The sequence below is a fragment of the Muntiacus reevesi genome, chromosome 1 (genome assembly GCF_963930625.1).
Source record: "Muntiacus reevesi chromosome 1, mMunRee1.1, whole genome shotgun sequence".
Classification (NCBI taxonomy): Eukaryota; Metazoa; Chordata; class Mammalia; order Artiodactyla; family Cervidae; genus Muntiacus; species Muntiacus reevesi.
Window position 1 is genome coordinate 218669222 of NC_089249.1, and position 13936 is coordinate 218683157.

Here is a 13936-nt window from a genome sequence, read left to right on the forward strand (position 1 = left end):
CACCCTCACGTTCTCCCCCAGAGTTCAAAAGTCTGTTCTGTATTTCTGTGTCTCTTTTTCTGTTTTGCATATAGGGTTATCGCCACCATCTATCTAAATTCCGTATATATGTGTTAGTATACTGTAATGTTCTTTATCTTTCTGACTTACTTCACTCTGTATAATGGGCTCCAGTTTCATCCATCTCATTAGAACTGATTCAAATGAATTCTTTTTAACGGCTGAGTAATATTCCATGGAGTATATGTACCACAGCTTCCTTATCCATTCATCTGCTGATGGGCATCTAGGTTGCTTCCATGTCCTGGCTATTATAAACAGTGCTGCGATGAACATTGGGGTGCACGTGTCTCTTTCAGATCTGGATTCCTCAGTGTGTATGCCCAGAAGTGGTATTGCTGGGTCATATGGCAGTTCTATTTCCAGTTTTTTAAGAAATCTCCACACTGTTTTCCATAGTGGCTGTACTAGTTTGCATTCCCACCAACAGTGTAAGAGGGTTCCCTTTTCTCCACACCCTCTCCAGCATTTATTGCTTGTAGACTTTTGGATAGCAGCCATCCTGACTGGCGTGTAATGGTACCTCATTGTGGTTTTGATTTGCATTTCTCTGATGATGAGTGATGTTGAGCATCTTTTCATGTGTTTGTTAGCCATCTGTATGTCTTCTTTGGAGAAATGTCTGTTTAGTTCTTTGGCCCATTTTTTGATTGGGTCGTTTATTTTTCTGGAATTGAGCTTCAGGAGTTGCTTGTATATTTTTGAGATTAATCCTTTGTCTGTTTCCTCATTTGTTATTATTTTCTCCCAATCTGAGGGCTGTCTTTTCACCTTACTTATAGTTTCCTTTGTTGTGCAAAAGCTTTTAATTTTCATTAAGTCCCATTTGTTTATTTTTGCTTTTATTTCCAATATTCTGGGAGGTGGGTCATAGAAGATCTTGCTGTGATTTATGTCGGAGAGTGTTTTGCCTATGTTCTCCTCTAGGAGTTTTATAGTTTCTGGTCTTACATTTAGATCTTTAATCCATTTTGAGTTTATTTTTGTGTATGGTGTTAGGAAGTGTTCTAGTTTCATTCTTTTACAAGTGGTTAACCAGTTTTCCCAGCACCACTTGTTAAAGAGATTGTCTTTTTTCCATTGTATATCCTTGCCTCCTTTGTCAAAGATAAGCTGTCCATAGGTTCGTGGATTTATCTCTGGGCTTTCTATTCTGTTCCATTGATCTATATTTCTGTCTTTGTGCCAGTACCATACTGTCTTGATGACTGTGGCTTTGTAGTAGAGTCTGAAGTCAGGCAGGTTGATTCCTCCAGTTCCATTCTTCTTTCTCAAGATTACTTTGGCTATTCGAGGTTTTTTGTATTTCCATACAAATTGTGAAATTATTTGTTCTAATTCTGTGAAAAATACCGTTGGTAGCTTGATATAAGTGAGGTAGAAGATAAAATGGTGGAAATAAATGAAGCAGAGAGGAAAAAAGAAAAAAGGATCAAAAGAAATGAGGACAACCTCAGGGACCTCTGGGACAATGTGAAACGCCCCAACATTCGAATCATAGGAGTTCCAGAAGAAGAAGACAAAAAGAAAGGCCATGAGAAAAAGACATAAAAGGAATTCCTTTAGGTTTTTAAAGATAAATGTCAAGGTTAAGAATGGTTCCTTTACACCACTGAAACAGCAGATGCTTCAACCTCAGTGGAGAAGCTCTAGGGTACCAGGAATCACTGGGAAGAAAAAATGCACCTCAAATATTTCAGAGGAATGTTCTAAATAGGCAAATCTATAGAGACAGAAAGTAGATGGTTGCCTAGGACTAGGGGTGCGGTGGAATGAACTTTTAGCAGTGTGATGACTAAGGGGAGTGAGCAGTCTCTGAAGTAAAGAAATCTAAAATTGTGATGAGTTTACAAATCTGTGACTATATAAAAGTCATTGAATTTTCCATTTTTCCAGTTTTATTGAAAATAGTTGACATACTTCACTATACATGTTCAAGGCGTACAGCTTGATGGTTTGATTTATATATGTGTGAAATGATTACCACAATAGATTTAATAATGCCCGGGTCCAGCCTCGGCAGGATCCAGGGGTACCCTCAGGATGAATGGTGTCAGAGAGAGAGAGAGAGAGAGAGAGAGCAGACTGGGGATGTGCAGCAGAGTCTGGTAAATCTTTATTTTTTTTGCAGTAGCTTTTATATTCTCAGTTAGTACATTTTTAAGGGGAAGATAGTTTAATATTACATCAGCTCATCCTTCACGAAACCAGGGTGTTTTCTGCATACTTCTTTGTGAGAGTCTTGTATATTATATTCTAGCCTTGGGGCCTATTGACATTTTATGACCTAGGTGAATGCAAAGCTGTTTTCCGTAATCTATTCTTTAACGAACACAAAGGTCAGTCCTTTTGCAGAAGTTGTCAGTTAAATTTATCTGAAAGGTTTACCACACAAAGGCTCTGCAGCTTCAGTGAGGCAGCCCCTGTTTAGCATTCCTGGTTAAAATTAGCAATTCTAAACTCTTATTTTTCTAAATCTTTAACTATAACCGCTTTTAGAATAATATTATTATGTTCTCTAATAGGGCTTCCTCACCTCCGGAAGGGCTCTGTGGCTATTAGGGCCTTTTGTGTGATCAGGTTCTTTATGCTGTTTATGATTAAGGTGTTGTGAGCAGTCATGTGCATTAGTACGCACTTGTCAAGCAGGCTAGAATGCCAGCAAAGGAGTCTAAATTGAAACACTCCTTTCATCCTGGATAATCTTATAGGATACCACCGTCTGGCGGACATATTAATTAAAGTTCTAAATTGATTCTGTTTGGAAAGAGATCGGGGAAGGCCTTCTACCCGTGTCACAGAAATTAGGGAGTAGTCTAATATAGCAAGCATCAGGAAGACAGAGATCATCTTTAAGGTGAGCGCCAGGGCAGCTTTTCGAAATCCCGGAAGTCCTGATCTGCCTTGCTTGTCAGGTCTTCTCCTCACGACCTTGTTATGGGTGGGATCTCGTGTGCTGGCTCCCGGCACAATAACATCCACCTTCTCACATAGAAACAATAAAAAAGAAGGAAGAAGAAGGAAAAAAATATCACTGTGTTGAAAACTCTTAGGTCTACTTTATTAGCAACTTTCCTATATAGCATACAGCCATGTTAGCTATAGTCATCATGTTGTACATTGCATTCTTTTTTTTAAAAATTTATTTATTTTAATTAGAAACTAATTACTCTACAATATTGTAGTGGTTTTTGCCATACATTGACATGAATCAGCCATGGGTGTACATGTGTTCCCCATCCTGAAACCCCCTCCTCATCCCATCCCTCAGGGTCATCCCAGTGCACCGGCCCTGAGCGCCCTGTCTCATGCATTGAACCTGGATTGGTGATCTAGTTCGCATATGGTAATAAACATGTTTCAATGCTGTTCTCTCAAATCATCCCACTGTACATTGCATTCTTATTACTTATTTATCTTATAACTGGAACTTTGTATCTTTTGGTCCCCATTCTCCAGTTCCCTCTCTCACCTTCTTCCTCACCAGACACAAGTCTTACCTCTTTTTTCTATGAGGTTTTATTTTTATTTCGATTCTACATATAAATAAGATTATATATAATGTTCATCTTTTTTGGTCTGATATATTTCACTTAGCATAATGCCTTCAAGGTCCATCCAGATCACAATTGGCAGGACTTTCTCATTATTTATGGCTGAATAATTTCATTAACTCTATCCATACTTATATTTATATGACAACTTCTTTATCCATTCTTCCATTGATGGACCCTTAGACTGTTTTGAAGTCATAGCTATTGTAACTAATGCTCCTATAAACATAACTGCAAATATGTTTTTGAGTTAGTGCTTTCATTTCTTGGATATATTCCTATCCCAGAAGTGAAGTTTCTTGATCATATGATAGTTTTATTTTTATGTTTTTGAAGAACCTCAGTAGTGGCTGAAAAATTTTATCCCACAAATAGTTCACAAATCTTCCCTTTTCTCCACATTCATGCCAGCCTTTAGCCCTTGTCTTTTGATGATGGCTATTGTAACAGGTGTGAAGTGATAGCTTACTGTGACTTTGATTTACATTTCCCTAATGACTAGTGAGGACTTCCCTGGTGGCTCAGACTGTAAAGTGTCTGTCTACAATGTGGGAGACCTGGGTTTGATCTCTGGGTCAGGAAGATTCCTGGAGAAGGAAATGGCAACCCACTCCCATACTCTTGCCTAGAACATCCCATGGATGGAGGAGCATGATGTTGATGGGGTTGCAAAGAGTCAGACATGAATGAGTGACTTCACTTCACTTAATGACTAGTGATGTACATGTACACACTGCTGTATTTAAAATGGATAACCAACAAGGACCTATTGTATAGTACATGGAACTCTGCTCCATGTTATGTGGCAACCTGGAAGGCAGGGGAGTTTGTGGAAGAATGGATACATGCATATGTGTGGCTGAGTCCCTTCACTGTTCACCTGAAACAGTCACAGCATTGTTTGTTAATCAGCTATATCCCAATATAAAGTAAAAAGTTAAAGCAAACAAACAAGCAAAAACAATTAAGATGATGCTGGTTGGACTATCAGTGACCAATTTCAAGATGACTGCCAGAGCTGACTGTGCTGTTTCTGCCAAGAGGACTTGGCCTTAGGACAGGCATCCACTTCCTCCACCTCCAACCTGTTGCCAGTCTCTGAAACAAAGCAATTTTTCACTTCCACCTACCTGACCTCTTTTATGACTTTTGAGCAGTGAACAGCCAAACCTGAGTTCAGCAATATAGTGAACAGATATCCTTGAGGTAAAGGGGAATGAAAAAAAAAATTGTCAGGATGTGCCAACAATAGTGTCTATTCTCAATATCTCTCAATGTCATTGGTTGTACTATGCTCTCGAGATGGCCAAGTGTGATGAACTTGAAAATATTAATATAAACCATGCTGCATAATTGTATTATAAAATGCCAGACCTGTCATTTTCAGTAAAATAAGCACATAGAGAAACTCTGTGATGACTTAACTGTACCTCCACTCTGACAATAAAATGAGAGTAATAAGATTTACATGTTTATGTGATATAACATAAAATGGTTATCTTTATGCTGGAGAATTTGGCTGGAATTTATATAGAATGAAAATATAGTTTTCTCATCAACTGGAAAAAGGATGCTGCATTAGACTCTTATGTCTTAAATCAGTCTTTACAATTGCAATATGGATACAGGAGACAAGGATGAGCAGAGGAAGAACTAGTGTCTGGTGAATGGAGAGGCATCATAGGAGATGAAACTAAGAGAAAGGACAAGGATAAGCATATATTTTATTTATAAATTTGGATTTTTCCTGGAATATATTGAGTTCCAAAGGCATTTAAAAAGTGAAAGCACTTGAAAAAGTCAAATTTGTGTGCTTAACTTATAAGATTTTAAAAACATCTGATAATTGCTAATGGGGGAAACATTGGAAGATTGTTGTAATTCTTTAGAGGAATAAAGAATTAAAACATTTAATTTTATTTATTTTATCATCATGGACTAAGAGTGACCTGATTAGACCTTTGGGTCTGTTAAACAATTAATGTCAGAGATAAGTGACACACATAAGCTGGCTTAAAACTCAACATTCAAAAAACTAAGATCATGGCATCTGGTCTCATCACTTCATGGCAAATAGATGGGGAAACAACGGAAACAGGGACAGATTTTGTTTTCTAGGGCCCCCAGATCACTGCAGAAGGCAACTGCAGTCATGAAATTAAAATACGCTTGCTCCTTGGAAGAAAAGTTATGACAAACATAGATAGCGTATTAAAAAGTAGAGACATCACTTTGCCAACAAAGATTCATATAGTCAAAGCTATGGTTTTTACAGTAGTCCAGTATGATGTGAGAGCCAGATCATAAAGAAGGCTGAGTACCAAAGAATTGATGCCTTCTAATTGTGGTTGGGCTTCTCTGGTGTCTCAGACGGTAAAGTGTCTGTCTGCAATGCTGGAGACCCGGGTTCAATCCCTGGGTCGGGAAGATCCCCTGGAGAAGGAAATGGCAACCCACTCCAGTATTCTTGCCTGGAAAATCCCATGGACAGAGGAGCCGGTAGGCTACAGTTCATGGGGTTGCAAAGAGTCAGACACTACTGAGCAACTTTACTTTACTTTAATTGTGGTGCTGAAGAAGACACTTGAGAGCCTCTTGCACTGCAAGGAGATCAAATTAGTCAATCCTAAAGGCAATCAACCCTGAATATCTATTGGAAGAACTGATGCTGAAACTGAAGCTCCAATACTTTGGCCAACTGATGTGAAGAACCAACTCATTGGAAAAAATTCTGATGCTGGGAAAGATCGAGGGCAGGAGGAGAAGGGGGTGACAGAGGATGAGATGATTGAATGGCATCACAGACTAAATGGACATAAGTGTCCAGAAGACAGTGAAGGACAGTGAAGCCTGGCATGCTGCAGTCCATAGGATCACAGAGTCAGATACAACTTAGCAACTGAACACAACAACAACAAAATCATAATTAAAAAAGATAAATGTACTCCAATGTTCACTGGAGCACTATTTACAATAGCCAGGACATGAAAGTAACTGAAAAGTTCATTGACCAAGGGATGGATAAAATAGGATGTGGTACATATATATAATACAATGGAATATCACTCAGCCACAAAATATAAGTAATGCTGTTTGTAGCAACATGGATGGACCTAGAGGTCATCATAGCCGGTGAAGTAAATCAGAGAAGGACACATAGCATATGATATCACTTATATCTGGAATCTAAAAAATGATACAAATGAACTTATTTACAAAACAGAGAGGTACAGATGTAGAAAATAATTTTATGGTTACCAGAGGGTCACGGAGGAAGGAATAAATAGGGAGGTTGGGATTGACATACACAGACTACTATATATAAAATAGATATACCTAGTGGATAGTACAGGGAACTACTCAAAACTATGTAATGGCCTATATGCAAAACAGTCTAAAAATGATTCACTGAGCTGTGCGGCAGAAACTAACACAGTATTGTAAATCAATTATAATCCAATAAAAATAAACAAAAATAAAAAAGAAATAAGTGTCACGGAAACCCTAGAGTTAGTCATTCTTTTTTCTGTACAAATCCCAATAGTTAATGATTCTGCAATAAGACAATATGGCTAACAACTACCTGAATATTTTGCAAACCCCATATTTAGTGTGTGAAAAACATTTATCAATCAAAGGCTGACCCTCTATAGGTGGCAGTGAAATTTTAGAATATATATTACCAAGATTTCTTGAGGAAGATTTTGATATTCTGCTGACTTTTTTGTTCACTTGACAAGGGTGTCTACTCAGGATAGACACTTTGAGACCCCAGGTTAGATATTGAGTCATTTTGAGTAAAGTGTCCAAGATGTGACCATTGAAGACCATGGCTTTGCTCTTAGTTGGCAACTTATAACAACTACATCCAAGAACCTCTTAAAGAGTCTCTTTATATTCACAGTACAAACCAATATATTTCCAAATCTTTCTTGGGAAAATGATATTTTTGAAAGAGTACATGAAGAGCACACACATTCTATCTTTCCTTTTCATGAGTCTTCCTCATTTTTCTACAAAGTAGTTACAAAGCCAGAGGAAAGTGAATTTCAAGAAGTTTACTATAAAACAAAGCAGAGAACCAAGAGCCTATATAAAATATTTAGAGTCTTGTGTTTCATTATAAAAATTTATCTATATTTTTATATATATCATGTCAGTTGATTATAATATAAGCCTGTTTTAATTTACTTCTTAGTTGAGTTATTTAAATATTTTCCCCTAAAATGTTGCATAACATTGATGCTTCTGGAAAATTCACCATGTTTACCTGTGGCTTTATATAACTAATATTGAATAGTCTAGGGGTCCCTGGTATTCTAGTTGTCAATGGCTACCTGCCACCGCCCTCTGCTGTCCCACCCAGAGTGAAATTTAGTGGCTTAGAATAACAACTATTTTATTGCTAAGTCACTTCTGTTCTGTCCAGCTCTTTGCAATCCTACGGACTGTAGCCAACCAGGCTTCTTTATCTCACCATTTTATGAGTTAGGAATTTGAGCAGAGCTCAGCTGGGAGGGAGACTCATCTGCTCCATGTTATGTCTACCAAGGTCACTGGATGGTCTTTAACTAGTGGGAAGGTCTAGGATGGTTCCACTCAGGTGTAGCACAGCTGGCTGGAAGCCTCGTTTGTTTTGTATAGTAGGATTTACCTGCAGTCTCCCTAGCAAGGCTGTCTTAGGATAGCTGGACTTCTTACCTAGGGATTTTAGGGACCCAGAAAGAGTATTATTATCTGGAAGCTGCCAGAGTTTTCTTACAATCCTATCTTTATTTATTTATTTAAAAAAAGCTTTATTTTGTATTGTGTATAGTCAGTTAACAATGTTGTGATAGTTTCAGGCCTGAACAAGAAAGGAACTTAGCCAAACATATACATGTATCCATTCTGCCCCAAACTCGCCTCCCATACAGGCTGCCACATAACGTTGAGCAGAGTTCCCTGTGTTATACATTATGTCTTTGCTGGTTATCCATTTTAAATATAGCAGTGTGTACATGTCCATCCCAAACTCCCTAATTATCCTTCCCCCCTTCCCTTTCCCCCAGCAACCATAAGTTCATTCAAATGGTCGAATAAGTCACTAATGTCAGTCCTCATTTAAAAAGAAAATTAGTCTCCACCTCTCATTGCAAGATAGAAAAGACCTTGAGATCATCTTTAATCTAGCATCTCTTGAGAAGCTTAATACTCTCAATGTGTTCTAGAATTAGGTCAGTTCATTTCATAGCTATATGTGTGGATTGACTTTCTTCCATGTCACATTGCTTTGTTGAATTGGATCTGTGTCATTAGGAAAAATGAGAAGAGTAAGCTCTAATGCATCATTATGTATGTTCACTATTACCCAGTGGCTGCTATATGGTCGCCTGGGGGGAAAAATCCTTTGTCGTCTTGGTACCAGGAATAGTCATGATTTTTTCACTTTTTCACTCCTCTTAAATCAAATGTTTTAGCTTTGTGATTCATATTCCTTTTTTTGTCCTTACTGTAGAAGGACTTCTCCAATTTTGCTTTTTCCTAATTTTTATACATTATTTATGTTACTACTATTATACATTACTTCTTATGCTTGCTTATTTGGCATATGCATGGCAGGGGGATAAATTTATATGCAAGATTTATTTGGCATATGCATGGCAGGGGGATAAATGAATGAATTAAATTTAAATAAATCTAGAACAGGAAAAAACAAAATACAAATATAAAGTTCTAACATTAGAACTTTATAATGATAAGTTCTAACATTATTATCTGTTCTATGACTAACAGAAGTGGTCCACACAGTTCTGGTTCAGTTCTGGTCTCAGTTCTCTCATTTACTGGAAGGACCTTGGTCAAACTATTGCAACCTCTCTAATAATCAATTTATTTTATGACAATGAAGAATCATAAAGGTGATTATATTATAAAGTTATTTGCAGATTAGACAAGATGGTCTGTGTAAATGCACTTAATCTAGTACTTACATCTTGGAGATCTTCTACAAATATTAGCTATTGCAATAAACTTGAACTTGTTATTTAAAGTTTTTATTGTCATTAATTATGATTGTATTTATACCCTGTGTTCTCAATTAGAGTGCATTCCCTTTTTTGGATAAGAGATTATGCTTTTTTTTTTGTACTCATAGAACCAATATAGAGTCTTATATACTCACAATACATATGCTTGTACTAATTCTGTCAATGGTGGAAAAACTTTCTATAGAAAAAAAGCTTAAATTTGAAAAAAAGCACCATCTAAGACAGGAATAAGAAAGTAATCTACTTCAGTTTTTGAATTTTTCCAAAGGCACATATAATTTATGGAGATTTAAATATATGGAGAAGAGCATAAATTTCTTATAAGTAGTATAAGATTGGCTTAGTTTCACCTTATTTATACTTAGAAGTAATGGGAAAAGGAAGAAAGTTTAGAAACAGACAAATAGGAGAAGCAGAAGAAAAACAGGAACATGAGAAGGGGAAAAGATCAGAAAATTAGAAGCTAAATAATTTGACAAATACTTACTGGACATTAGTTCATTTCAGTCGCTCAGTCGTGTCCGACTCTTTGTGACCCCATGGATGCAGCATGCCAGGCCTCCCTGTCCATCACCAACTCCCGGAGATTACTCAAACTCATGTCCATTGAATCAGTGATGCCATCCAACCATCTCATCCTCTATTGTCCCCTTCTCCTCCTGCCTTCAATCTTTCCCAGCATCAGGGTCTTTTCAAATGAGTCAGTTCTTTGCATCAGATGGCCAAAATATTGGAATTTCAGCTTCAACATCAGTTCTTCCAATGAATGTTCAGGACTGATTTCCTCTAGGATGGACTGGTTGGATCTCCTCACAGACCCTGGGACTCTCAAGTCTTCAACACCACAGTACAAAACATCAATTCTTCAGCACTCAGCTTTCTTTATAGTCCAACTCCCACATCTATACATGACTACTGGAAAAACCATAACCTTGACTAGAGGACCTTGGCAAAGTAATGTCTCTACTTTTTAATATGCTGTCTCAGTTGGTCATAGCTTTTCTTTCAAGGAGAAGCATCTTTTCATCAATTCTGTTTAAACGATTCCTAATTATGGCCTGTTAGAATTAAAGATCCTTGGGAAAGGTGGGGCTTTAGATACTGTGAGAACACAGGAAGTGAGATACTTTGGGTAGGGAATTTGGGGCTCTCTCAAAAACAAGTACACTGCTTCGTTATTGACTCCTTAATGAAAAGTGCTCTGAGCACACAATACACCTGCCTTGTTTTCTCTAACTAATGGAAACTACCACATCTCAGGTCTTTACCTTATGCAGAACCTCCAGATCCTTGCCAGAAGTCTTCTCAGAGCACCCTTCACATCCTTGTTCCTCAGGGTATAGATGAAGGGATTGAGGGTGGGGGTGATTATGGAATAGAAGAGGGAGATAAATTTGCCCTGCTCTTGGGAGTAGCGGGAAGGAGGTTGCAGGTACATGTAGATGGCAGGTAGGTAGAAGAGGGAGACCACCACCAGGTGGGAAGAACAGGTCCCAAAGGCTTTGTGGTGACCCTTGGAGGACTGGATTCTGAGCACTGCACGGGCAATGAAGCCATAGGAGAGAAGGATGAGAGCCAGGGGGACCAGCACAAAGAAGGCCACCAGCACCACCAGTGTGGTGTCATTCACAGCTGTGTCAGTACATGACAGCTTGATCATGGCTGGCACTTCACAGAAGTTGTTCAGCACCTGTCGCCCACAGAAAGGCAACTGCACTGTCAGGACCACTTGAACGAGGGAGTTGCCAAAGCCACTGAGCCAGGCCACAGCCACGAGCTGCTGGCAGAGAGGGCGGTGCATGATAATGATATATCGGAGGGGCTCGCAAATGGCCACGTAGCGGTCCAGGGCCATGGCCGCCAAAACGATGCACTCGGTGCATCCCAACCAGTGGAAAATCGCATACTGTACTGTGCATCCGCTGTAGCTGATAGTCTTGCTGGAGCTGCCCATGTTGACCAGCATCTGAGGAACAGTGGTGGTGGTATAGCAGAGGTCCAGGAAGGAGAGGTGGCTAAGGAAGATGTACATGGGGCTGTGGAGCTGGGGATCCAGGCGGGACACCAAGATGATGGAAACGTTCCCCCACATGGCCAGCACATAGGACACTAGGAGGACCACAAAGAGAGGGAGTTCCAGCCATGGCCTGTCAGAAACACCCAGAAGGATGAAGTCCTTAGGGGGACCCTCCCAAATGCTTTGGTTGTCACTTCTCATGCTGAGGTATTTTCCAGCACCTGGGATGAATTAAGAAAGTTGGGATAAAATAAATAAAGAAATGAATGAAAAGTTGTCTTTCTCATTCCTGTGCTTGCTCTTGCTTTCACAGGTTCCACCTATCTGATTTTCCTTACCTCTTTAAAAGTGAAAATGAAAGTCACTCAGTCATATCCAGCTCTTTGGGACCCATGGACTGTAGTCCATGAAACTTTCCAGGCAAGAATACTTGAGTGTGTAGCCATTCCCTTCTCCAGGTGATCTTCTCAACCCAGGGATCAAACCCAGGTCTCCCGCATTGCAGGCAGATTCTTTACCAGCTGAGCTATCAGGGAAACCCCAAAACAATGGAATAAGTAGCCTATTCCTTCTCTAGCAGATCTTCCTGACCCAGGAATCAAACTGGGGTCTCCTGCATTGCAGGCGGATTCTTTACAAGCTGAGCAACCAGGGAAGCCTTACCTTTGTAGGGACACTGAAATATTGGGGAAATCAGAATCAGGAGTTAGAAGAGTTACATATATGTCTTGCTCTCCTTCCTAGTCTATGACCTTGACCATGCCATTTAATTTCTCTGAACTTTAATTTCTGCATCTGTAATGTGGGGAGAAAGTACCTGCTTCAACTACAGAGTCTTGAGGATGATAAAAGGACATTAGGTTTGTGAAAGCAATTTTCTTCCAGTTTGGTCAAAGTCTGCCATAGCTCCCGTCACTGTTAGAAGGTTTGAATTCTCTCTACATACTCATTAACAAGGCGTTGATTACTTTCCTAGGCATTCTTGCTTTGCCTTTTGGAGGTGGTAGTGGGAGGGAGCTTAAAGGTGGTATAAAATAAGAATAAGAGCTTTATAAACTGATAATGGGTTTATTGATAAGAACACATCCTACTCACCTCCTAAGGCTTATATTGCCTACCTGGCCCTCTGTACCATGCTGGTCTCTCCTCCCATGATTGCTCACACATGTGCAGCACTATTATTCACTTTGTCAGTAAATAAAAAGCACAGTCCAACATCTTCTGAGTGGAGGAGCTAAGTCACGCCCACCTTTGACTCACTCATGTCAACTAGTGAGACCCCAGAACATAGAATTCTGAGCAAACGGAGAAAAGTGGTCAGTGTGAGAAACATAGCCCTCAAGTTCTCTATTGAAGGATCCGATTGCCTCTGGAGAAAACAGTTTGAATGACATTTGAATTCCCTCTATAATGTTTTTATCAAGCAGCTGTTTCCTCTTGGAGTTGAAAGACACAACTGATTTGATTTCCAGGTTCTGTTGCTGTCAGAAAGCAACTGGGTTGCTATTTGCTGATTCAGGGGGCCTTACTACTGAGCTGCATCAATCTCCAAACTCCTGCACTCCCCATAGGACTGTACACCCTCAAGTTCTTGGTGGAGATGATATAATCCATGAAACTATTGAAAGGGAATTAAGTCCTGTGTGCAGGTAACCTATGAAGTATTCATTTTAAAATTATTCATACCAAATTCAGCTCAGTCGTGTCCGACTCTTTGCGACCCCATGAACCGCAGCACGCCAGGCCTCCCTGTCCATCACCAGCTCCCTGAGTCCACCCAAATCCATGTCCATTGAGTCGGTGATGCCATCCAACCATCTCATGCTCTGTCGTCCCCTTCTCCAATTTTATTAAAAATTGGTATTTTTAATGCCCATTATATTGTATTTTTAATTGGAGTATAATTGCTTTACAATGTTGTTTTAATTTCTGTTATACAACAAAAGTGGATAAACTATATGTATACACATATCCCCTCCCTCTTCAGCTTCCCTCCCCACTCCCCACCACCCTTCTAGGTCATCACAGAGCACCAAGTTTTGAGCTCCCTGTGTATACAGCAGCTTCTCTCTAGCTATTTATTTTACACACGGTAGTGTATTTTATATGTGTCAATCCTATTCTTCCAATTTATCCCAACCTTCCTTCCCCCCGACCCCATGTCCATTCTCTACATCTGCATGTTTGGTGCTTTATACATAAACTCTAAAATTCATAGAGATCTCTTCAGTCTAGATGAGGTAATAAACATATTTTCTCCCACTCCCACAGACTTA

The 13936-nt window shown here is 39.3% G+C and overlaps 1 protein-coding gene across 1 annotated transcript; it reads right to left on the reverse strand.

Annotated features, from left to right (window-relative positions):
- Window positions 1-10907: 10907 nt before the first annotated feature.
- LOC136167306 (olfactory receptor 2B11) lies at window positions 10908-11861 on the reverse strand. Its single transcript, XM_065934850.1, has one exon. It carries the CDS (start codon window positions 11859-11861, stop codon window positions 10908-10910), a length of 954 nt encoding a protein of 317 aa, XP_065790922.1.
- Between the last annotated feature and the right edge of the window lie 2075 nt (window positions 11862-13936).